Source organism: Mustela nivalis (genome assembly GCF_964662115.1).
Source record: "Mustela nivalis genome assembly, chromosome: 19".
NCBI lineage: Eukaryota > Metazoa > Chordata > Mammalia > Carnivora > Mustelidae > Mustela > Mustela nivalis.
In genome coordinates, this window is record NC_139038.1 from 24,374,039 (window position 1) to 24,401,204 (window position 27,166).

Sequence of the window (27,166 nt, forward strand, 5' to 3'; positions counted from 1 at the left end):
CAACATTGGTATAAATGTAGTACATCACCAGTTTTTGATGTAGTGTTCGGTGATTCACTAGTTGAGTATAACATCCAGTGCTCATCAGATCATGTGCCTAGTGGGTATTTTAAGATGACCGCAAGAGAAGTGTTTTGTCAGGGGCTGGAAGAGAAGGCAAGCAAGAGGAAAGGATGCATAGGTGTTGTATGCAAATGGGTCTAGGTTTGAACCTATAGCTGTCATTTATCAGCTACAAGTCTTTGGGGTATGTCACTTAATCTTTCCAAGTCTTTGCTTTCTTCTCTGGAAAATGGGGAAAATAAGGGGTGACTGTGAACATTAATCAGTATATGTATTTGTCTGGAATAGTATCTGACACTTGGCAAGAGCCTGATAAGTGATTGATATTCTTATTACTGTTATTGCTATTATTACTAAGTATTCTGACAGAGAAGAGCCTTAGACCCTCAGATTCTTTGCTTTCTTCTCCAGCTTACTTTAACCTGCTAGGAAGATTCATCTTCCATCCCTGGGTTAAAAATGATGCCCCCAGAGGCCCCAAGAATGGAGTCTGTGGTTCATCGTTCGATGCCTTCCCTCCCCGCCACCCCCCCCCCACTTTACTTTCTTCAAAGACAACCCCTATGGTCTTGATTGTAAAATAATTTTATTACTTGATTATAGGAAGAGGAGATACTACCACAAACATGAGCCATGGGGAAGGGACACTTTCTTTGAGGTGCCTATATTGTTCTTACACCTATGTTCCAAGGTTTGTAAATGCTACACAGAGGTGAAACATGATAGTATTTATAAAATTCCTAGGACAGTGTCTGGTATATGGCACGTGCTCAATCAATGGAGATTTCCCTCCTCTGGTCATGACTGTCCTGAGGTTTGGGGTGACTTGGAGAGGGCTCCAATGTCCTATCCATGTGCGTGAGCCTGTGTGTATGGACCCTTGTCTAGGGTTGAGATGAAGTGATTTGACCCTTCATTTCCTTCCTAAGATGCAGGGTTCTGCTGGACTCTGCCACTGTCTGTTTTTCTATCTGCGGGACTAATCGTTAGTTGCTCTCCCTTCTCCCAGCTTCCATCATTTTTCTTTATCAGTCACTCTTACGATTTTTATTGAGCTTTTATTTCCTCCCTCCCTCCTTTCCTTCTTCTCTTTCTCTCCCTTCCTCCAGTTCTATTTCCCCTATTCCTCCATCCCACCTTCCTGCCTCCCTCCTTTTCTTTCCGAATGGCTTTCACTGTTTCTTTCTTTTTTTTTTTTTTAAACAGAGCAGCTCAGGCTCAGGAATACTGGGGGGAGTATTTGTGATTTTAAGATTTTATTTATTTTATTCGACAGAGAGCGAGATCACAAGTAGGCAGAGAGGCAGGCAGAGACAGAGGGGGAAGCAGGCTCCCCGCTGAGCAGAGAGCCCGATGCGGGGCTCTATCCCAGGACCCTGAGATCATGACCTGAGCTGAAGGCAGCGGCTTAATCCACTGAGCCACCCAGGCGCCCCCACTGTTTCATTTTTACTCTGATTTTCCTCTTTTCTCCTCCCCTCTCCTTTCCACTCTTTGATTCCCTCACTTTCTTCTTTCAAAATCTAATATGGCAAGATTTTATGCTAATAACCAGGGAAAGAGAGAAATCTGTTGTATTGTCATGAGGAATCTCATATCCGCAGAGGAAGGCAGAAGGCCTAAAGGGAAATGAAAGTAAGTAGAAGTATAGCACCCAAAGTGATGCCCATACAGGTCTCACTGGGGCCCAGCTTGCCTAGATGTCTTCCACTCCTTGTCTCGAAGAATCTTCCGCTGGATTTTCCCTGTGACAGTCTTGGGCAGGTCTGAGACAAACTCTACCTGTTGGGAAAAGTCAGTCCAGAGTGGGCCATCTGTGACCTCAGTGGGGATGGGTTTTTCAGAGGAACTGCTATAGGGTGACAAAAAGCTGTTAAGGCTGGAGGCTCCAGGTGAGTGAGGACTGAGCCTGGAACACTCCAAGGGCAGCCCTTAGCAATAAGAAGCTCTGGAAAGTGCTCTGAGACAAAGGCAAGAAGAGATGGCTGGAATGGGACATAAAGTTCTAGTCAGTGGTGCCTGATGTACTCTAGGACAGGGGAGAAGCAGCACAGCAAACACAACGTGACACGGTCCTCAGTCACCTGAGCTTTCACATCAGACTCCCTGGACTGCCATCTCTCCTCTACTGCCTGCCTGGCTTTGGACGAGTCACTTGGCTTTTCTAAGAATTTCTGCACTGGGTAAACTGGAGGCAGCAACAACTGTGCTCGGTTATTTGAAGATAAAATGAAATTACGCAGACTGAGTTCTTGATGGGTAAACACTAAATAGGTAAACACTCAAAAACAGTGGCTGTGATTAACCTGGACTACAGACAGTAAATATTTAAGAGTTAGGAAACCTGACTTTGAATTCCAGCTCAGTCATTTCCAGTTGGCAAAATCATAAAATCTCTCCAATTTCATTTTTTATTATCTGCGGGGAAAAAAAATATTTGATGTCGAGGACTCCATCTCTAATATTCCTGAATCCTAACATATGGACAATGAAGACAATTTACTTCCTGTTACAAGGCCCAGCTTGCCAGGGCATTGATCTAGGAGTCAGATGGCCATGGGTTTGATAGAAATAAGAAAAACTGGGATACTGACACCAATATGGAAAAAGGTATCTTCTTAAAAGGTGATGCTGGGGGTCTTCCACAGGCAAGACTGAACTTGTTGAGGAAGGGGTTTGTTAAAAATCACAATGGGATGGAGCAGGGGTTGGCAAACTGTAATCTGAGAGCAAAATCCAGCCCTTCTCCTGTCTTTGTAAAGTAAATTTTATTTCAACACAGCTACACCCATTCATTCCCAGTGGTCTCTGGATCCTTCACACTGCAAGGCAGAACTGAGTAGACAGAGAGTAAGGGTAGGGATAGAGGGTAAAGAGAAGCTAGCAGGGGAGATCTGAGAAGGGTTTGGTCTCAGTAAGGAGGGAAGAGATAGAAAGAATGCTGCCCAAAGCATTCTAGAGGAGAGACTTAAAAAAAAAAAAAAGATTCTTATTTATTTATTCGACAGACAGAGATCACAAGTAGGCAGAGAGGCAGGCGGGGGGTGGGGGGAGGCAGGCTCCACACTGAGCAGAGAGCCCAGTGTGAGGGCTCGATCACCAGGACCCTGAGATCATGACCTGAGCCGAAGGCAGGGGCTCTAACCCACTGAGCCACCCAGGCGCCCCTAGAGGAGAGACATTTAAAAAGAGACACATCTATTGATATTGAATAATATAATGTTATATTGTGGATAAATTGGATACTCCAAAATATTAAGTTACAATTCAAAATTCATTGTATTTGGGGATTGATTTGATTTCTAGTTTCCTTTTTTTTTTAAGATTATATTTATTTATTTGACAGACAGAGATCACAAGCGGGTAGAGAGGCAGGCAGAGAGAGAGAGAGAGGAGGAAGCAGGCTCCCTGCTGAGCAGAGAGCCCGATGTGGGACTTGATCCCAGGACCCTGGGATCATGACCTGAGCCAAAGGCAGAGGCTTAACCCTCTGAGCCACCCAGGCGCCCTCTAGTTTCCTTTTAAAATGCTTATTATGCACTAGTCTTCTGAGTACTTTAAGTCTTACAAATATTAACTCTTCTTCTTAACAACCTGGAAAGGGGTAACACCATTATTCCCATTTCACAGATAAGGAAACTGAGGCACAGAGAGATTATTAAGTGATGGAGATGAATTTTTAATGAAGCTGTATAGACTTTGCTATACTGACTGCCTCACTGTGAGTTTGTGGCTGGAAGTCTGGCTGCTCAGAGATCCCTGCAAGAATGATTTAACCCTCCCAGCCCCTACTGCTGCAGCCAAGGACAGATTCCCTTCCCCGGGCCACAGCCCCATCTCAGCACAGCCTGCATCCAGGTCTGATCTACATGGGGCTATAAAGTACCCTCCCAACCTTGCCCACAGCTCAGGCAACTCTGAAAGGTTGTCCTAGCTGCAGATCACAACCCCATGGGGTTGGCTGAGGCCCCCCGTAAGGCTACATCAGAGTGTACCTCCACCTTCTGCCGAGTCCTGCTCCCTTCTCTCTCCTTCCCTTCTCTTTCTTTCCCCAGATGTTGATTCCAAAGCACTCACTAATAAACCACTTGTATGTTTATCTCCTGCCCAGAGTCTGTTTCTCAGAAAATCCATCTATGACAATCAGCCTGTGCTGACAAAGCATTAGTGAACTTCTGGTTTCTATAAACATCTCAGTAGCTTTAGGCTTAACATAGTTGCTCTCTTCTCTACCCAAGACTCAAAAATATATACCCTTTTCCTTTTCTCTGGGGCAAGTTCCTATCTTGGACCCACTTCCAAAAACTGGCTCCCCGCTTCAGTGTCAGCCTCCATGCCTTAGTTCCCTGCCCCAGAGCGAAAACAGGTAGAGTGGACTCTATGCTTTTTGCCTTTTCTGCTAAGAGCACTTCCACTTTCCTGTGGGAAGCCACCCCTCTCTCCCTCAGTCCAGATCATAGGGGCAGGGCAGTCTTCGCTCCATCTTTCCTACACTTGCTTCAGAGGTGATCACAAGACCCAGAAGTGGCCAGAGTGTTCCATCACCCTGGTTCTAGGGATTATTTAATGATGGGCTCCTGACCTAAAGTAGTTCACTGAGAATCAACCTGAACACTTTCACTGCTGCTTTTGGGGGATAAATGCTCTTTTATTACTATGATTAGCTAAATTGTTAAAGACCTGTGTTTGGACCTGCTGTTGGCCATTACAAAAGGGAAACATTTTAAGAAATGAAGTCAATACTTTCTGTAAAGAAAGAGGGTCAAAAGGTGAAAGAATTATCACTGACCACATTATTTGAATGCCTGGTACCAGTCACAACTAAAGCTGTCCCTTCCCCTGGACAGTTGTGTGAGCAATAAAGTTTGTGTTCAATTTCTTTTTTTCCCCCAGATTTTATTTATTTGACAGACAGAGATCACAAGTAGGCAGAGAGGCAGGCAGAGAGGGGAGGAAGCAGGCTCCCACCGAGCAGAGAGCCCGATGTGGGGCTCGATCCCAGGACCCTGAGATCATGACCTGAGCTGAAGGCAGAGGCTTTAACCCACTGAGCCACTCAGGCGCCCCTAATTTCTTTTTTTTTTTAATTTAATTTAATTTTTTCAGTTTCCAAGATTCATTATTTATACACCACACCCAGTGCTCCATGCAATACGTGCCTTCCTTTCTGTTGCTGACAACCGAAAGAATCCTGGATAAATAGCGAGATCCCAGTGCAGAGAGTAGGAATTTGGTGAGGAAGTTGGGAGCATCCAACTTTCAATTCAAAGCCACCTAAAGTCTGAGGCAAATATTCAAGCCTCCAGACAGCTTCTAGATGTTCATAATCCCATATAACTTTGGAATTACAGGCCTCATCCAGAGTCTGAAGAAGAGAAATACAAGAAGAGATATCTCTCTCCTTCCTCAAGTTGGGGGAGCAAGGGAGCTCAGAGACCTCACCTTCCTTGGGTACTTGTATGGGGCTGTCACTGACTTCACGTGCTGCTGCAGCTCCTTGGTGAGCTGGTTAGAGTCATGGGACAGAAACTCTGGGGCCAGGACCACAAATGCCTTTACCACCTGCAACAAAGATGAAGGCCAAGAGAGAAGGCATTGGAGTATTGTCCCCTGGAATAATACAGAAGCAGGGCTAAGGTTTCCAACACAGCACCCCCTTTATATACCCTCAAATGTGCCTCTAGATACCTGGGTGAGAGAAAGGGAGAAAGTAGGGATAACAATGGCTAAGTTTCCAGCTCTCCCTCAAGTGGCTTACTGGATGGGCAGGTAGGACTGTAAATTGAAACCACCCTCATCTCCTATCAGTGGTAGAGAGAAACTCCTTATAAGACAAGAGCAAAAAATGAAGACTGGGGGCCATAAACCTAAATGATTTTTTTAACCACTCCAAACTGCAATTTGTACATCTATAAAATGATGATCAATTATCATACTTAATTCATGGGAAATTAAATGAAATCATATATAGCAAGCCTTAGCCCAGTGCTTGGCACAGAGGGATTTTTGGTAGGGGATCCCCTTTGGGTCTCCCTTCCCTAGTGGCTTTTGTGATTTCAATGGCTGATATGGCCAACACCTGCCAGAGATAGGAATTTATTCAACGTGTACCCTCTTGAAATGTACTTGGACACTGACCCACACCTCTGTACCTTACCTTTCTTTATACATATACCAAGTTCTACTAGACTCCATCTGGGCCTGTTTCTATGATCATAGCATTAAAGGGGTCTTTCTTCTTCCTTATGTTCTCATTGTAAAGCCATGGCTCAGGGGCTCTACCTTTTGGCTCTAATTCTTCCTCTGTTCTGGTCAGGAATCAAATTCTGATTCAAATGCCAACCAGCAGAATAGAATGGAATCCCTGTAGCCTCATAATAATAGACCACATATGGTGTTTGCTATGTGCCAGGCCTTCTTGCAAGAACTTTACAAACATTAATTTGTTCAATTCTTGCCCAAGATCACACTGCTGGTAAGCAGCAGGGCTCTCCAGCCTCCAGATTCCATGATCTTAACTACAATGAACTGTGCCCTTGTTTCCAAAATCTGCACACCGCCACCTCCCACCCTTGCAACTCCAGTCTGCTGCTCCCACATCACCTCTCCTCGGACAGGGTCAGGGCTGCTGACTACAGCCGTCTCAACCACAGCCGGATGCTCCATCAGTGCGTTCTCAACCTCTGAGGGCCCAATCCGGTACCTGTAGAAGAGCCCGTCTTTCAGAGAACGCTGGGCACGCAGCCTCTAGGCCAGCCCAGAAGCTCAGAGCCAGCCAGAATAAAGATCCAGGTTTCCCTTCCCAGCCCAGAAACCAAGCTCACCCGCTAGAGTTAATGATTTCATCTCCCCGCCCCAGGTACTGGAAATAGCCATCTTGATCCTTGATTGCCCGATCTCCAAGGATCCAAAAATCCCCTCGAATGTTGGCTGCTGTCTTCTCAGGATTGTCCTAGCGACCACAGGAAGTCATAATCACTGTGACTGCAAAGCTGAAATCCTCTTCCCCAGGGCTGGCACGAGTAACTACACGTGATGATCTTAACCGGGCCTGCCAACCTCAGCCTCAGATGGACCTGGAACTTACCCCTTTATTCCAATTAATGTCCCCAGTGTCTCTGACCTGCTCCCCAGGGTCCAGTCTGAGGGATAATACTGATGCATTCATCCACCTCTGCTCTAGGGCATTACTTTGTAGTAAGCACACAATAAATGGCAGCAACTATTAGTATGGCATTTATTATTTGATTGTTTTATCATTTTGGTATAAGAAGGTGTGTGTTTGAGGTCTTCCCTGTCCATTTTTAAAATAGTGGTGTTCTTGGCTGACTCTTAGAATCTCTGACTTCACCATCCATCCTCACCTATACAGGAAAGTGGTCGGACTTAAGGATCATCTAAACTCTAACGTTCCAAGGTCTGAAGACAGGGATGCTCTCAACTATTGGTGAAATCTCAATGTCATATCTAGCGTGGCTCTAAAGGACATTGTTAGGGGAGAAATATTTGGAGAGAGGCAGGGCTGCCCTTGGGAGAGTACTGCTGTATGTAGTTTGGGGGCAATAAACTTTTTTGGCCTGAAACAGTTTTGGAGTCGGGTGGAAAGGGTAACGGGAGGAAGATAATTCTTCAAAAGGAAACTTAGGGGTAGGTTAAGGATGACAGGGGTGAATACCCAGTTTTTTCTCTCTGCAAAGTACCCATTATTGGACACTGGAAACTCTTTGTTCCAAGACCTGTCATGGTTTACCTCTTGGGAGGTATATAACTTTGTCCCCCACCAACCCTCTCAGAGTCTCCACTATCCCCACAGAGAACAGAGGGGAGGAGTGGGTTCCTCACCACATAGCCAGAGAAGATGCCTATAGGTCTGATGGGCTTTACCCTGATGCCCAAGTCTCCCTGTGTACCAGGAGGCAAGATCTTGCCCTTGTCGTCCAAGACCTGAAAGAGGAAGCGGATAGGAAGAAGATTCTGCAGAACAGGAGGTGGCTAGAGTGGCAATGTGGAAGAGTTGAGCTGGTCTGATGGAAGACCCCCTTACTCCAGTGGTGACCAAAAAAAAGAACAAGAAGCCAAGGGCAGCAAAGAATTTTACACCTCAACTTCTAAGCCTGGGATGGTTGAGGCAAAGCCCCTTATGGAGACGGGACCAGATGAGCTTGGGAAGAATCTTCTGGCTGTAGGAGCTCAGTAAATATAATAGCCTCCCATTTTCTTTGAGGGCCATGAACTTGGGACATCAGACAGATCAAAACTCAAAGTATGCCTCTGCTACCTTACTAGTTGATTTGAGCTGACTGAGCTCTATGTTTCAGTGCCTTCATCTGTCTAACAGGGATGATAATAGCTTATGTCACAGAACTATATGAGAATGAAGGAAGGTATTTTTAAGAAGGTATTTAAAAATGATTATCATAGTCAGGGGGAGGGAGAAGCAGGCAATTACAAATAACATTGAATAGAGTAAAAGTTAACACTTCAGATACATATACCTATGCACATAACCATAGACACAAATTCTATACATTGGAATTTAGCCCAAATAAATAATAAGGGAAAAGAGCAAAATTCTAGCTAAGACATCTTGCTTGTTGTTTTTACTAGAGAAAATTTTGGAAATCATCCATTGACCAACAAAAGGCATAAACAGTAGTGGAACCATCCAATCTACTACTATATAGTCATTAAAATTCATATTGTAGATAGGTATTATTTGACTTGGAAAGATAGTCACCCCAAATTATTCAAGATAAAAGTAAATTACAAAATGATATGTCAAGATTCACCCTTATTTTTAAAAAATGTATATATTTATAGAAATGGCTAGCTACTTCATTTGCCGGCAATTCAAAGTGGTTTTCTCTGGATGATAAAAATATGATTAATTTTCTTTGGTCTTTCCTCTCTCCCTCCCTTCCTTCTTTTCATCCTTATCCTTCCCTTTTAAATATTATTTAAATATCTTTAATTTTTCCTCAGTGAACAATGCAATAAATAAATTACTGAAAAATTAGTGTATTCCCTACTTTTCCCTCCCTCCTTAGAGCCCCTAACAAACCTGCACATCATAATGGGGAATAGCAGTTCCCAGGTAACCAGGTTTGAGTTTCATGGTCTTGGAAACTCTGCAAGTGAGTCCCTGCAGAAGATGGTAGACAGATTGGCAAATCTTAGGAGGAGTTATATGGTCACAGAAAAATTAAAAAAAAAAAAAAAGATTAAGCAGAGCAAATTCTAAAACAGTCCTGAAGTTGCCTTTTCTTGAGTCGCTCCCTTCCACGCCTGTTCCAGGCTGCCTTCCCTTTACTGGATTCCCATCCCGGGGCTGCGCTAAATTGTTTGGAAAGCAATCTGACTGACCCCTCCCCAGGGAAAAGGAACTGACAACCACATTTTAATCTCTTTAGTGGGAGCTATACTTTAATAAGTGACCAAGGACCACAAAAGTCCTTTAAAACAATATGGGATTAAATTACCTCCCATAAGAGAGCTAGCTCTGCTTGAATGCTAAAATGAATCCCACAGAGATGCTGGTGTTTAAAGGAACATTCCTGAAACATGGCTTTTTCAGAAAGGCTAGAAGCCCTTGCAACACATCCACTGTCCTCATCCCCACTTGCAAAGCTCTTCCACATCACAGCGCTCTCATCCATAAGCCCTCCAGGAATCCTGCCAGGGGGCCCGCTAGACATAGAGGGCTGTAGGATAAAATAGTGGAGAGGGGACCAGAGGTACTAAGAGTCATAGGTAAGAGGCACTGGAAAGGTTGCTGGGGAAACTATTCCTCAGGTTTTTTTTGATAAAGCAGCAGTGTACAGAGCAATGCAAATGTTCCTGGTGCTCAAGGGGCCCCAAGAGTTCTAAGAAGACATCTCAGCAGGGAAGGTGGGGTCCTACTGGGTTCTTCTCCCCATAGCTCACTTTTGTCTGAGCAGCTTAGGGCTAAGTCTGATGCACTTGATAAATTTGGGTCTCTGCTGAAATGTTACCGCATTACAGAAGACTTTCCTGACAACCATATTGGAAATGCCAGTCCCTCATCCCACATCACCCCATCTCACCTGTTTTACTTTCCTCCCTAGAACATCTCACTGACTACCATGTCCTACATCTATTAATTTGTCTCAGCTCCCCACTCCCACTGGAATGTAATGTCCGAGACAGGAGAGCTTTGGCTAACTTGTTTCTGTTCAATTGTCAATACCTATTCCATAGCAGGTGCTCAATAAATATTTATTGAATAAGTGCCTGATAAGTGGTGGCTCATATTTTTACTCTCAGAAAGCCTTTCAAAGCCCATCAGGTGCACCAGCCCATTGGTTCCCCCTAGGAGCAGATACCGTTTCTGTCTGGCCATAGAATTCTCGGATGTCCAGTCCCGTCTGGGCCCTCCAGTTCTCCAAAGTGTCTGTAAGGAGGGATTCTCCACCACTGAAGCAGTTCTGTAGATGTGGGAACTTGTAACTGAAGGAGAGAAGGTAGGTAAATGTTCCCCCTCAGCCCCCCTGGAACGAAACTCTGTCTAGGCAAGAGGACTCCAGGTACTTTAATGATGAGGTAGGCTTCACAGGGCAACCCATGCTTAACGGTCCGAGAGATGAGCATATATATATGTGGTGGAGACACAAGGATGGACCGATAAACCCAGAGCTCATACCAACCCCCAAAGCCCCATCACCTAGAAAGATCCTGTTGTATCAACATCCGGTAAACGATGGGTGCTCCTACCATGTTGTTGATGGGGTAGCTGGACAGCACCTGGAGGGAGAGAGCCGGCTGACATCAACCACTAGGCTAAATGCCGAATTTACCAGCATGCACAGTGGTTGCAAGCATGGGGCCTGGAGTTGGGCTCTGGATTTAAATCCTACCTTCTTTATTCTGTCTATTTCAGACCAAATCCTCAAACCAAAAATAACAGAGAAATAACCACCTATCATTACGGAGATACAGGTCCAGGACTACAGGCTGAAAGGACTAGATTACAGGTCCTGTAATATTTGTCAAATTCTGGCTCACTGTTCCTGCCACTTTAATGACTCACCTCCAATAACACCCTTCTAGAATTATGTAAACCATCAGTCCCCAAGGGAAGTCACTGTTGCAAATCGGTTGTATGGTCTTGGTTAAGTCACTTAACCTTCCAGGTCTCGCTTTGGTAATAGATAAATTCCAGCCCTATTTTCCTGAAGCATTCTTGGGACATAACTCAGGTAGAAAAGTGCTGTGAAAAGTTAAAAATACGGGGGCAACTGGGTGGCTCAGTCAGTTAAGTGGTTGAGTCTTGCTTTTGTCTTGGGTCATGGTCTTGAGGTCCTCAGATTCAGCCCCTTGTTGGGCTCCATGCTCAGTGGAGTCTGACTGAGGATTCTCTCTCTCCCTCTTCCTTTGCCTCTCCTCCAATCACACACATACATGCGCTCTCTTTCTCAAATAAATAAATAAATAAATCTTTAAAAAAGAGGAAAGTCAGAAGTGCCTATAAACAATTCATAGAAGTGTTATTAAAAATAGCTAGTACTGATTAGTTGCCTGCCCCTGTGCCATCTCATTGAATTCTCATAATAACCTCATGGAGTGTGTATTATCACCCACATTTTAAGAAGGAAAACTGTGAGTCAGAGAGTTAAGTAATTTGTCCAAGGTCATACAACTAACAGGGACTAGAACCAACATTTCTGGCCCTTACTTTCAACGTGTTGCAACACTACCTCCATCCCACGTTTTGCTTTGTGTATAATGTATCATGAAGAGAGATTCAGGCAAAAGTGTCTAGAAAAAAATATTAACATTAGCACAACATGCAATTATTTCTTCAAACTGTGCTTTAAAAAAAGATTGTATTTATTTGTCAGAGAGAGAGAGAGCACATGTGCAAGCACAAGCAGGGTGAGCATTAGGCAGAAGGAGAAGCAGGGTCCCCAGTGATCAAGGAGCCTGATGCTCCGGATGTGGGACTCGATCCCAGGACCCCGGGATCAAGACCTGAGCTGAACATAGACGCTTAACTGACTGAGCCACCCAGGTGTCCCTCCTCTGAGTGTTCCTGATGAACTGATATAAATGATGAAAAATTTCTCATTTCCCTTATTGCTTTGCCTTACAGGAAGCTCAACAGGAAATGAGCTACTTATTTGCTATACTTCTTACTCTCCTTAACCCAACCTACTCAACTCACTGATATCTCCACTCTATATTTTCCTAATATGCTTTACAATTTCACATCTGTTTTCATGCTGCTGTTTTCCATTTGTGACAGTTAACAAAAGCCATTTCAAATCCTTTTTGGAAAGAGGCAGTTACTCTGTATACATTTGTTTAAAACAGAGAATGACAGAACAATTTGAAGAGAATCTCTTGAGAGAATCCAGACCATGCCTGACCTTTTGACATTTAAGTATGCCATCCATCTCTCAGATTGCCCCCAGGGTCTCTGTTGCGAGCCAAACAGAAGCCTGAGTGGGCTGTCAATTGTTTCAGAGACCTGGAGGCCCCAGGACACCAGTGGCCCAACTTCCCAACTATGTTGGAGATCCAAATTAGGGCATGCCTTTGCAAGCAAAATAATCCCATTTCCATTGCTTTGTTGCTCCAGGGTCATGAAATATGTAGATTTTATTTAATGGCTGTCCCATTAAGTTCCACAGGAAAAAAATCTGATACTCTAACACTGAAGCAAAAGCCCATTAAATATGTTTTGACTGAACGAATGGCCTATGATAACTGCCTCCTGAATATATCCCTTTTATCTGTATAAAAGTGTCTCCTTTCTTGGACCAGGAGCTCCATGGGGGCAGGGACCATTTCCATCTTGCTTACCGATTACTGTCCATCCATGTGGCAGGAGTTAGTAAGTATTTGCTGAATTGAAAGAAACTGTAATAAACTGGAGTGTGCAAACCTTGGGCCATCTCTGACCTTCTGGTGCAAACTGGATCCTGTCTTACCTTTAGAATGACTTCTGGGTCAAACTTTGGCAAAAGATGGATAAATGTGCACGCTCCTGCTATCCAAGGTTGCAGAAATGAAGTCAAGATGTTCAGTATCCAAGCTGTGTCTGATATGGTCCATATTATATCAGAGGCTTGCAGCCCCATCCATTTGCTGAGAATAAAGAAGAAATACATGTACATCCAAGTACATGAGAGCATGCTGGGGTGGGTGGAACATGATTTGGAGGCATAGAGGCATAGAGGGGTGTGAGTGTGCATGCGTGTGCATGTGTGTGTGTGTGTGTGTGTGTGTGTGTGTGTGTGTGTGTGTGTTGTAGCACTGTATGTAAGTATAAGCAGGCAGGAAGAAAGAAAGTTGTTCTAAACACATGTCCTATTTAAAGAAGGAGTGAGTATTCAGAAGGTATAACCCCAGCTGACAATGGCCTTACAGATAATTGAGTCTCATTCTCATTCTATCCCCAGAACTTAGTACAGATTTTGGCATGAGGTAACCACCCAAAAAATGTTTACTAACAAAAGACATCTAAATGAATATCCTAAAAAGTCGCCTTGCTAAGTTCAAGTTTGGTCAGATAGACCTTTGGTTCTCTTTTCTTGAAGAATCATGAATTGCCTAAGCATAGTTGAAGGTCTTGTACAGGGTGAAATGTGTCTCTTTTCTCTTTTCAGGCCAGAATAAAAGTTATTAGCCCTGTCTTGAACAAAAAATGATTTAGGCTAGACATGAAGAACTTCCCTGTGACTGGGAATCATCACAGCTTGTGACTCTTACTGAAAAAGATTAATATTTTCAGCTCTGTAGGGAAATTGGGTCATAGCCTATAAGGGGTGAAAGGTGGAAATTTAGTATCTTACTTACATTTAAGTGATTTATCACCCCATCTTTTAGAAACCGCATTTTACTTTAACTCTTCTATTAAATAATTTAATTTTCCTGTACTGCAGACACATAGATGGGGCATTTACGTGTTTCAGATTTTTTGGCATTAAAATATTTTTCCAGTTCTAATACTAGACTTTTAACATGATAAGCAGGATATCCTGGAGGAAAAAAGACCCTGAATAGCTCTTATTATTGCATGACAACTTTGGCACTGTATTTTTTAATTCCATTGGCGAGGGTGATATAGTTAAAGAAAATTCTGAATTATGGGATCTGAGATCCAGAAATTCTGAATTTCAGTTCATTTCATTATAGTTCATCCTTGAACAACATGGTTTGAACTGCATGGGCCCATTTACATGCAGATTTTTTCAATATAGTACAGTACTATATCTGTATTTTCTCTACCTTATGACTTTCTTAATAAAATGCTCTTTTCTGGGGCACCTGGGTGGCTCAGTGGGTTAAGCCGCTGCCTTCGGCTCAGGTCATGATCTCAGAGTCCTGGGATCGAGTCCCGCATCGGGCTCTCTGCTCGGTGGAGAGCCTGCTTCCCTCTCTCTCTCTCTTTGGCTGCCTCTCTGTCTACTTGTGATTTCTCTCTGTCAAATTAATAAATAAAATCTTTAAAAAAAAATGCTCTTTTCTCATGCTTACTTTATCGAAAGTATGCCATATATAAGGCATATAACATATAAAATAGGTGTTAATTGATTGTTTATCTTATCAGTAAGGCTTCTGGTCAATTACAGGTTATTAGTAGTTAAGTTTTGGGGTAATCAAAAGTTACACCTGGGTTTCAGCCACCCAGGGGCCAGTGTCCCTAACCCTTATATTGTTCAGGAGTAAACTATAATCCAATCACAGCTTTCATCTCAACAGATTTTAAAAGTAATTTGATGCTGGTATTCAAAATGCCCTCTTGGAAAGTAGACAGCATCAGTGCAAATAACCAGCATTTCAAAGGACAAAATATAGATTGGACTGGAAGGGGAAAATGCATATCTACCTTTGCTAATCCTATTAGACACATGGCTTAAAACTCTGAAGAGGTTTAGAGATCCCAAGTTACCTGAAACAAAAATGTCCCACCAAAGGTCACTAGATATCCAACTTGCTAAGCCATGCTCCCTCTTGCCCCCTTCCCAGCTGTCTTTCTCAGAAGCACCAGATGGTAGCCCATCCAAAGAGAACCGGATTTAAGCTCAGAAATGTCTCATGCCCTGCTCATGTAGTTCTCTGGAGAGAAAGGGTTTCGCTTACCTAGCATCCATCTTGGCTTTGATGCCCAGGCTGGCGTGGGAGTGTTCCGCCATCTTCGGAAGACCACTAGTCCCACTGGTGAAGTAGATGGCAGCTGCTTCTTGGCTTCCAGTCTCCACACAGCAATGATTGGTAGATGCTTCTCTGACAAAGACAAAGACTGTCACATTCTCAGATCTCACTGGAACACTAGATGTCCCAGAAACTCACCTCTTCCTACCTTCCCTGATGCTGGCAAGGGCAAATCAGCCAACTCACTTCAGAAGGGGTGCTTATGAATGGTTAAGATCAATGGATTCTGAGTTAGTCATACTTGGGTTCAAGAACAACTCAGATTTAGCACTTTATGTGACTTCAGACTATTGAACTTCTCTGAGTTTCACTTTTTGTATCTGTGAAATGTCATCAATAATATGAGATGGCTCATAGAGTTACTGAGAAAATTAACTGTAACACAAAGATAATGAGCAACTTGCCCTGCAAAAACTCAATACATGTTAACCTGATGGTTGTTGGAAGCCCTTGCATGATACCAGGTTAATAGTAGGTGCCCATTTAGTATCAGTTTTCACAGTACAACCTCCTCTATTTCCTTGACTTTCCTCTCTTGAACACCTATCTCCTCTCATGTCCTGATTTCAAGTCTCTCAAAGATGGTTGCATGTTGTCAACTTCTCTGACAGTTATCTTAAAGATCATGACATTAGGAAAAGCTTTTGTTCTCCCTGGGGTTTCTAAGGTCTGTGTCTCTAATGGAGGCAGGGAAATGCATTCTTCCAGTCAAGCTTGCCATACACTCTTGGAAGGACTCATACAGTCCTCTGCTTCAGAAGCCTAGCCCAGAGATACCAAGGGTGAGAAGAGGATACTCAGTATATCAGCCTCCTCTGCATTTTACTGCGTATGCTTTTGGGCTCCCCTCTGACTCCTGCCGGAGTTTCAGTAAACAGCTCTGAGCATTTCAATCTACTTCGTGGTGCTTCTGGTGTGGACTATGGCTGATTCACTTTGTGCCCCAGGATTTCTCTATTGCCACGAGAACATGGGACTCTGAGCCTACTCTGCATGCATGCATGCTTGTGCAGCCTGGAAGTGTGGGGTCGATGATACCCACCCCCCATACAACCCTCCACCAATGGGGCTCAGGTGCTGATGGCTCAAACCTTGGCAGTCCTCCAGTGAATAATCCTGAGAGGCATTCTGTGTGGTCCCTGCAGATCAAGCCCACTTATGCCATGTAGTGACTCGATAACAAACTCTTAAATAGCTTTTCTTTCTTCCTTGCTTCACATTCCCCAGGCCCACACTCTGTTCCCTGGAGCTCCCAAACAAAGCATCTGCACGTAAGTGCTTTGCTCAGTTTCCACTTTTGGTCAAAACACAGGCTGAGACATGTACCTACTCACCGTAGTAGAGTCTTAAAGTCAAGCCACCCATCCCGGCTTTTCTCAGATACCAGTAGCTTCATTTTCAGAGAAGGGCACTCAGAGGCCACGGTGTCCACTATCTGGGACACTTCATCCCCAGCCACGATGGCCCTGGCTTTAGACTCCTGCAGCCTGTAGAGGATGTCCTTTGCTTTCATTTGGATAGTCCCGGGCATGAAGACTAGGCCTAGAGAAGCCAAATGTCTTAGAGAGAACTGGGTGGGAGGGTTATCTTCTTTCCTAAAGAAGACTAATATAAACAACCAGTGGGGAGCATATGGGGGTAGAGGGGTTGAGGAAGGGATGACCAATGGGGAATATCAATATTAAGGCACCAAAGATCAGAGAGTGATTTCAACACTGATTTCCTTGGTGTGTTAGAACAGTAAGGAGTCTACCAGGACTAAGGAGAGAAAATGAGTTGCCTGATGTCATGCCATGGACAGTCTAACTCCCTTGCTCCTGCTCCCCATCCACATACAATGCCCTACAGGAGCTTCCTGTAGCCAAAGACTTTCATACAGTAATTAAATTAAGTATTGTGCTGGCAAAGTGAGCACAGTAACTGAACTAAGTAAAGGCTCTTGGAATTTCTCCATCCTATAACACGGGTCTAGCTCTCAGCCCTGGTTACTTCTCCCAAGCCTGGAACACAGAATTATCTTGGCCAAGAGTGCTCTTAGCTTTCTTTGTTTTTGTCTTCTCTCTTGATAACATCCATGTGATTTTGTTTATTCTTCTGGAGAAAAACTAGACTTATATTTCACCATTTACAAAGCTTATTTCACATGTTCCTCCTCATGAATAGCTTGTACCCCTGGCTTACTTTATTCCCACTCTTAACACTTCAGGATCCACACTGCAGACCTGTTAACCATCCCAAGTATGTCTCCAACACGATGGCCATGTCGAGTCAGGTCCACAGAAGAGACACATGTCCCTCGCTAAGTTCTCCTTCCTTTCAGACTGTAATATCTCAAAGTGTCATCTTCCTTGTGTGGCCTATTCACTCTCTTCATGGGGCCTCAAGTTCCTACAATTGTCCCTACACTTCCTTTGATTATTTGACCATACTTCCATCTTCCACCTCACTGATGGGAATACCTGTTGCATGTGAGGGAGCCCAGGAAGCGTAGGGTGGGAATGAAGATAGGTTGTGCAGGTGTTTCTCTGGCTTTCTCATACCTTTCCATTTCTCATCTCTTGAATCTAAAGGCTGATGATTCTTGAATTTCTATCCCCATCTCAGACATTGTGCCCTTCAATGCAACAGCTCACTTTCCATCCCTTCATTTCTCCATACATATTTTTGATTGAGATATAATAGACACATAACACTGTACTAGGTTTAGTCATACACATAATTTGATATATGAATATATTATGAAATGATCACCATGCTTAGTTAACATCAATCACCACACATAATTACAAATATTTTTCTGATAATAACAGCTTTCAAGACTTACTCTTAGCTGCTTTCAAATACACAATAGGGTATTGTTAACTATAGTTCCCATGCTGTACATTACATACCCAAGACCTATCTATATTGTAACTGAAACTTCTCATCCCTTCTTGAAAATCACATGGGAACCCCTAACTCAACAGTTACCGAATGGAACCTGCCACCTTACCCTGACAGCCCCATACCTGCTTTCTCCCTGTGGTCTTTACTTTGGTGAAAGCTCGAAGCATCCACCCAGATGCCAGAATTTCTAGGACTTCCCCATCTCTCCATGGCTCTCTTTCTCTATCATATGTCACTCATCAAAAAATGGTGTTCTGAGAGTCCTCCTAATTGTCTCTTAAATCTACCCACTCTCTACCACATCTCTACCACCCCATCCAAGGTTGAAGCCAGCATCATTCCTTGTTTCCTCTCTGGGTTTCCCACTCCTACTCTAGCCCTCCCCCATCCCATCTTTATGCACCATCCAGGGTGATCTTTTACAAACAGAGTATGATCATGTCACTCAATCCATCCATACTTTTCCATTCCTCACTGGAAAAGGATTCAGAACCCTCAGCATGGACCTCAGGGGCCTGCCCATTGTTCCAGGCTCACTTGCCACTTTCTCCCTGCTGCCTCTAAACACACAGATATCTTTTCAGGTTTTCTCATAATTTGCAAGCTTCCATTTTCTCTGTGCTGTTCTCTCTGCTTAGGGCATTCCTCTCTGCATATTCTCCTGGCTGAATCCCCTTACCCTTCAGATCTCAGCCCAAATACCATTCCACTGGGACCCCCTCAGATTAGTCAGTTGAGGTCTCCTTTTATCACAGGGATTGGCAAAATTTTTCTGCAAAGGGCCAAATAGTAGATATTTTAGGCCTTGTGGGCCAGATGCTCTCTAGCCCAGCTACTCAAGTCTGCCATTGTAGTGCAAAAGCAGCTATAGCCAGTGTGTAAACAGGGTATATGGCTGTGTTCTAATGAAACTTTATTTACAAAAACAAGCTGCAGACCAAATTTGGTCTATAGGTCATTGTTTGCCAACTTTTTTTCTTTCAATACGTTCTTATTAAATTCTCATGCCATTTATCAAAATTGTGATTCAATAATTATGCCTGCAACTAATAGTTTAAAGGCAATCTCCCTCCAAAGATCTTTAAGCCCCATGAATGTATAAACCATGAGTTTATACATTTGAGTATGCGTTTTGTCTACTCTATATTAGCAACCTTTAGCACACTGCTTGGTACACAATTCACTTAGAAAATCTAACAAAGGGTGGCATTAACATATGAGGAAAGAGAGCATGCTATGGAGAGGGGACATCTTTTGGGAGGGGTGGTAGAATTTCACTACCAACGGCTTCATAAGGGAGATAGTGACCAGGCCAGGAGGTTCATTACCAACCTGCTCGCATGCAGCCCAGGGTCACTAGCCACCACTCAGGCACGCGGGGCAGCACCACCGCCACACGGTCCCCAGGCTGCAGGCTGCATGCCCCCGAAAGGACATTGGCTGCCTGCTGGCTGAGTTCCCTCAGTTGGCTGAAGTTCCACACTATTTCATCCCCATCACCGTTCACCCACCAGAGGGCTGGGCCTGGAGGTCGCTTGCCAGCCTGAAGAAAGAGAAGGCCTGCTGATTAGGGTGGGTTGGTACACACATGCGTGTAGAATAAATCCTGCCTTGCAATTGTCACATCAGTGCTTAGTTGACTTGCTGATCTCAGGATCCCCTCCACACTCCAAAGACCTTTTATTTACATGGGCTCTATCTATCCCTACTTACTACATTAGAAATTAAAACTGAGAAATTTTACAAATGTGTGTTTTTACAAATAACAGAAACAAACCATTATACATTACCACAAATATGATGTTTCAATAAAGAGGTAAGTATACTTTCTAAAACAAACAAAAGAGTGGCTTCGTTTTACATTTTTGCAAATTTCTTTAACACCTTCCTTAATAGCATATAGTTGGATTCCATTACCTTCCTGCAGTACCACCTGCCATGTAGCCTCTGCAAAAGACCACTACATACTTGTCAGAACGTGACAGTGAAAAAGGCAAATGTTATCTTAGATTTATTTATTTGTTTTCCCATCTCTATGTATTTATTTTTTATTATGTTGAAATATACATACCACAAAATTTACCATGTTAAGCATTTTTAAGCATACAGTTCAGTGGTATTAAGTGCATTCACATTTCTGTGCAATCAACACCATCATCCATTGCCACAATTTTCCCATCTTTCTAGACAGAAACTCTGTCCCCAGTATATAAGATCTCCCTAGTTTATTACCCTCCCAGCCCTTGGAAACCAGCATTCTACTTTCTGTCTGTATGAATTTGACTGCTCTAGGAACCTCATATAAATGGAAACACACAACATGTGTCCTTCTGTGACTGGCCCATTTCACTTAACATAGTATCTTCAAGGTTCATCCTTATTATAGCATATGACAAAAATTTCATTTTTTAAAAGGCTGAACAATATATTCCATTATATGGCTGTGCCACATTTTATTTATCTATTCATCCACTGATCCTACCTTTTTGGCTATTGTGAATAATCCTGCTATGAACATGGGTGTACAAATATCTCTTCAAGATCCTGCTTTTCATTTTCATTTATTTCCATTTATTTTTTAATTTCCTTTTTTAATGTTTCTTAAAAGATTTTATTTATTTATTTGAGAGAGAGAGAGAGCATAAGGAGGAGGAGGGAGAAACTGAGCAGGGAGCCAGATGTGGGGCTTGATCCCAGGACCCTGAGATCTTGACTTGAGCTGAAGGCAGATGGTTAACTAACTGAGTCACCCAGGTGCCCAGTATTTTTTAACTTCTTCTTTGATTTCCTGGTTGACCCTTTCATTGTTTAGTAGGATGTTCTTTAACCTTCATGTACTTGTGGTCTTTCAAAATTTTTTCTTGTGGTTGACTTCAAGTTTCATCGTGTTGCTGTCAGAAAATATGCATGGCATGATCTCAATCTTTTTGTACTTGTTGAGGGCTGATTTGTGACTAGTATGTGATCTCTTCTGGAGAATGTCCCATGTGCACTAGAGAAGAATGTGTTTTCTGCTGCTTTAGGATGAAATGCTCTCAATATATCTGTTAAGTCCATCTGGTCCAGTGTGACATTCAAAGCCATTGTTTGCTTATTGAATTTCTGCATAGATAACCTGTCCATTGCTGTAAGTGCAGTCTTAAGTTCCCTACCAGTATTGTATTATTATCACTGAGTTTCTTTATGTTTGTTATTAATTGTTTTATATATGTGGGTCCTTCCATGTTGGGAGCATAAACACAATTGTTAGAACTTGTTGGATAGATCCCTTTATTATGATATAGTGTCCTTTTTTATCTTTTATTACAGTCTGGTTTAAAATCTTGTTTGTCTGATATAAGGCTACTTCAGTTTTCTTTTGACATCCATTAGCATGACAAATTGTTCTCCACCCCCTCACTTTTGGTCTGCTGGTGTCTTTAGGGTTAAAATGAATCTCTTGTAGGCAACATACAGATGGGTATTTTTTTTTTAATCCATTTTGACACCCTATGTCTTTTGTTTGGAGCATTTAGTCCATTTACATTCAGAGCAATTATTGATAGATATGAATTTGATGCCATTTTCTTGTTTTGTTGTTGCTTCTGGCAATTTTATCTGTTCCTTTCTTGTCTTTATCACTTTTGGTTTTTCTTTTGCACTCAGAGTACTCTTTAATATTTCTTGCATAGCCGGTATAGTGGTCATGAGCTCCTTTAGTTTTCATTTGGCTGGGAGATTTTTTAACTCTCCTTCTATTCTGAATAACAGCCTTGCTGGACAGAGTATTCTTGACTGCTGATTTGTCCATTGCACATTGAATTTATCAAGCCACTCTCTCCTGGTTTGCCAAGTTTCTGTTGAGAAATCTGCAGCTAGCCCTATGGGTTTTCCCCTTTAAGTTAGGGCTTCTTTTGTCTCGCTGCTTTTAGGATTTTTTTCTTTATCATTTTTATTTTGCAGATTTAATTATAATATGCCTTAGTGTTGGCTCACTATTGTTGATTTTGATGGGAATTCTCTATGCTCTTGGATTTGCTTCCCTCTCCAGATTAGGGAATTTTTTAGCTTTTATTTTGTTAAATAAATTTTCTGCCCCCTTTTCTCTTCTTTTTCTGGTACTCCTATAATACAAAAGTTATTATGTTTCATGGAGTCACTGAGTTGCCTAAGCAAGACCCTGCTTTTGATTCTTGGGGATATATACCTAAGAGTGAATTATATAGATTATATAGTAATTCTATTTGAAATTTTGAAATTCTATTTGAAATTTTTTTTGAGGAGCTGCCATACTATTTTTCACAGAAGCTGTACAATTTTACATACCTACTGGTGATACACAAGGATTCCAATTTGTCTTAGTTTTGTTCTGAGATAGTTTTGATTTCACAGATTACCCTGAAAGAGCCCCAGGTATCCTCAGGGGTTCCATATCATAGTCTGAAAGCAGTACTAAAAAGTCAGAGAAAATTTAATAGTAATTGTGTTAGGTATTTAAAAATTCCCAAGAGTTGTATCATTCTGTACTTTGACCAGTAATGTGTAAAAGTGCCATTTTCCTCATAGTTCTATCAACAGAGTATGTTGTCAAATTCCTATATTTAACTAAACTGGTAGATAAAAATATTATTTCAATGAAGTTTTAGCTTACATTACTCTTATTATGAGTGGGGTTGAACATTTTTTCTTATATTAAAGGGCCGTTTGTGCTCACTTTGCTTTTTTTTAAGCATTTTATTTTTAAAGTAATCTCTATGCCCAATATGGGGCTTAAGCTCACAACCCCAAGATCAAGAGTCACATGCTCTACTGACTGAACCAGCCAGGAGCTCCTGAGCTCCCTTTTCTATAAACTGTCCATTCATATACCTGGCCCACTTGTATTTGGTTGTATATCTTTTTTTAAATATTTTTTTTATTTATTTAACAGACAGAGATCACAAGTAGGCAGAGAGGCAGAGAGAGGGGGAAGCAGGCTCTCTGTGGAGCAGAGAGCCCGATGAGGGGCTCGATCCCAGGACTCTGGGATCATCACCTGAGCCGAAGGCAGAGGCTTTAACCCACTGAGCCACCCAGGCACCCCTAGTTGTGTCTCTTTATTCTTGATTTCAAGGAGCTCTTTTATGTTGGGAATATTAACTCTTATGCTATCACAGGAGTTGAATATCTTTGATCACTTGTCACTAGTTTCTTTATTTTGTTTATGGCATTATTTGTCAATGTAGTGGGTTTTTGATGTTTATGTAGCTAATTTATTAAATTATTTCTTTTATGGAGTCAGGATTCTGAGTCATGGTAGTAAAGACCTTCCTCATTATTCTAAGGAGGTATATAACTTTTAAAGAAAAGCCAAAATTAATTTAGATTAAATTTTTATCTGAAAAACTTGTTTTATAAAATGTTGACATTATTATTATTATTATTAAGATTTTACTTATTTCTTTGAGAGAGAGAGTTCCTACCACATGAGTGGTAGGAGGGGCAGAGGGAAAAGCAGGCTCCCCACTGAGCAGGGAGCCTGATACAGGACCCTGGGATCATGACTTGAGCCAAAGGCAAACACTTAACTGACTGAGCCACCCCAATACCCCTATTATTATTATTTTTTAAGAGTGTCTGCACCATGGACCATCTTCACTTAGAGGCCCAGCATTTGTGATCTGCACATCAAGGTTGTATTATGGTGCTGCCAACATCATGGTACGACTCCCTTTGAGCATCATGTTCTACCTCTTCCTCTATATTAGCCAGGATTACATCGTCCATGTTCTAGAATGGTGCACTGAATGGGGTGGAATTCTAGAAGGTCAGGGAGGGAAATTTTCACATTGCCTTCTTTCTCTGTTATCTCATGGTAGAGCCCTTTTGAACAATTCCTGCCTAGTGGCCACCCTTCTTACACACCCGTGATGACAAGGACACATAATTTTCTGAGAAGACTAACTCATCCTTGGTCACTGCTGATTTTCTCTTACTCAACTCCAATCTACTTACTCTATGACCACAGCTACCTTCTTATTTTACCCTAAGAGGTCACAAGAGAGCATGTACATATAGGCAAACTGTGTGTCAGTGCTAGGGCTGGGGTGGGGAAGTGTTCGAAGTTGATCCACCTGGCACCAGCCCCAGAGTGCCCCTTTCTGCCAAGCCCATGCTCTCTTGCTCCTACCCATGCTGTCTTCATGGAAGACGGACATCTTTATAGCTCATCATAGTACTTGACCCATAAGTGCTCAATGAATATTTACAGAATGGGTTGATGAATTAATGAACTTTGTTTGACTTTGTGCCCCCTTTCCACCCCATTACCTTTTCCATGCCAGCCCAGTGATCTATCACATCACTAGCAAAGTTAAACTTCTCAGGGGCCTCCTGGTGACCCCACTGCAGGGATGTCAGTTGCTTGGTATGAAGGTGGACAGTGCGACTAGACATCTGGGTGCCCCATCGGATGCAAACCTGCTGGAGCTTCCACAGCCAGTGCATGGTCAGATCTGTAAAATAAAGAATTTACAGTAGTGAGTCTTTCTGTTATAGACAGCTCTAGGTCAGCTGCTTAAGGAGATTCATCACAACCTTATAGGGTTCTTCCAGAAAGGAATTTGTGGTGGTTATGTGTGAATTGGCACTCAGCATTCAGTACTGTTTCCTTCTGGTGTGCCATTCTCCAAAAGCACAACACCCAGTCTAAATCTTAGCTCTCCAGCCCTTCATGACAGTCCTATAAACATCTAATTTCATGCAATAAATACTTTTGTGTTTAAAATACCATGGTGTGGTAGATTAAATTATTTTTTCCAACAACTGCCTCCTCCCTATCATAGGATTGTGTGTCCCCATTCATTTTCATGTGACTTGCCCAGTGCATTCTGGGGAAAAGGGTGTATTCACCTCTTATTGACTTTGGCTTGTTCATGGGATATGCTTTTGTCAATGAGGTATGAGCAGATGAGATTGTGTAGTTGGTCAGGAACTCTTGCATTTCTGTTATTATGAGAGTAATGTATCACAGATAGGTGCTATGCCTTCAGCCTGGGTCCCCGGATGGTAGCACATGTTGTGGTGAGCTAAGCCCTAACAGCCACAACCAACACACAGACTCATGAGAAAAAAAATGTGTGGATATAATAAGCTCCTGAGACATATGGTATAATTGTTACTATAGTATATGTTGACTAATACAAATGACATCTACTTCCTTCAGCTGAATCTTGACTGAGATAACATTTTTCAAGCAAAGAAAAATTTAATTTGAGGGGTGAAACATTCATTATAGGTATACCTCAAAACAATAAAGCACTTTACTAATAGTATAAGGGATCTGTTATTTACCCTACTTATTAACAATCATAAATAAACAAGTCTGTATTATATATTAGTCTTTCAGGTGACTATCTAAACTAATAACATCCAAACTTTTAATTAACTGAGGTATCTTGAATACTATGCATATAGCACATGGGGCCTACACCTAGAATCGCATTAGAAATTATAACTGTTAAAAAAACAAGACAACAAAAAGAAAATTTAATTATTGTAATTATTGCTTTCATCTGTGTGTTGGCTCCAGGGAACATAGTTCCAAGGCTGTGTAGGCTGGTCTCTGAGTTCCAACATGTTCACCTTGATGGGGGTTGCAGAATTTAACTCTAGGACCTTTGAGTCAATGAATCTAGCTAGAAGTCCTGCCAGTGGCTGGATTCACATCCCCCATTTTCTAGACACCAGCAGCCAGAATACTCAAAGTCAATGAACACTTGTGTCTTCTCTCCTATTTTCCACACGAACAAGTGAAAATATCCTTACCAGCTCCTAAGCAGCAATATTACTGCCTTTGTACCTTCTGGTCGCTCTCTCTTTCCATGGCTGGCTCTTGCTCATCCTTCTGGCCTTATCTTCTCAGATAGGCCTCCTTCCTGATGGCCATCCAACTCCCACCCCCTTTGACTGCCCTCCTCCCAGCCACCTCAGTCCCTCCCTTTGCTGTGCTATAGACACTTTTCCTTTGCTCCATGCTGCCTCGTCACTAAGACCAGGCCCTGTAAAGGTTCCTAGGATTGCAGCAGACTGCTTTTTCCTGGAGATTTTCACTCTCCTCCACAGCCCTGACTTCTAGAGATCAGCTAGTGACTCATCAGCCAGCATTCCTGACAATAGTGCTCACCTGCCAAGTCCTTTGGGAAGTTTCTCTGGGGGTCTCTTGGTCCGCCCTCCACCTGAGCAGACAGCTCCTGAATCCCTACCACCCTTGATAAGAATGCAGCTGATCAGGAAGATAGCTCCAGGAATCCCTGGGCCTTCATGGAGACCAGAGCTAATCATTAACTATGGACAGTTCCAGGGTCTTACATGGGGTGATAGCAGTCCTCCCTGTTGTGTTTATGGAATGCACAGTCCCAGAGCCTTGTAGGGGTGGGGGGGAGGGGAAGCAGCAGAGACAGTTCTTTTAATTCAGGGAGCAAAGAGGAGATTTATGCTCAGGACTGACAGCAAGTTCTAGCTCTAACCAGGGAAAGAGAAACAGAACTTCCATGGGCTTGATGTCCGTCCTTTCACCTCCTTCAACCCCTTCTTCACTTTCTCTTTTGATGATTCTGCCTCATCTCCTTTATCTACACTCAGCCCATACAAGGTCTCACCCAGTACAGTAGCTAGGACCCCAGCTTCCTTGCAAATGACCCTCACATGTGTCTCCAGCCTGGATCTCTCTGTTGCATCCCAATCTGCTTGACCTCTCCCCTTGGATATCTGTCATTCACATCAAACATACTTTGTCCAAATCTGGGCACCTAATATTCTCTGTCTCTGCAAATTATCCCACTCCACCTATATTGTGTTGTCCACTCAATGAATATTAGCTCTTCTGTAGTTTGTTTGGCCCATAGGATCAGAAAAACAAAGACCTTCCCAGGTCATCAAGGAGTTAAGATGAAAGCCTAGAGTGAGTGGGACAATAATTCCTTAAGGTCACACAGCTAACCAATCCCAGACCCACGCCTAGAATGCTAATCTCCCAGTAGAATGGCTCTCACCTGCCCAAGTTGGTGACTGGCATCTGGAT

At 42.7% G+C, this 27,166-nt stretch overlaps 1 protein-coding gene across 2 annotated transcripts; it reads right to left on the minus strand.

The window, feature by feature from the left end:
- Positions 1-632: 632 nt before the first annotated feature.
- Positions 633-26,406, minus strand: LOC309855039 (acyl-coenzyme A synthetase ACSM2B, mitochondrial-like). 2 transcript variants are annotated; one of them, XM_082714859.1, is made up of 14 exons: positions 26,270-26,406; positions 24,415-24,599; positions 19,459-19,669; positions 16,575-16,782; positions 15,169-15,312; positions 13,014-13,170; positions 10,745-10,824; positions 10,407-10,530; positions 9,125-9,205; positions 7,906-8,007; positions 6,888-7,015; positions 6,667-6,766; positions 5,506-5,625; positions 633-1,845 (listed from the first exon to the last, which is right to left on the minus strand). In XM_082714859.1, the coding sequence occupies exons 2-14, from the start codon at positions 24,589-24,591 to the stop codon at positions 1,741-1,743; spliced, it is 1,737 nt and encodes a 578-aa protein (XP_082570985.1). In that variant the 5' UTR covers positions 24,592-24,599; positions 26,270-26,406; the 3' UTR covers positions 633-1,740. The 2 variants fall into 2 exon arrangements, with proteins under 2 accessions (XP_082570985.1, XP_082570986.1); XM_082714860.1 differs by lacking the exon at positions 26,270-26,406 and adding an exon at positions 25,912-25,997.
- Positions 26,407-27,166: the final 760 nt, after the last annotated feature.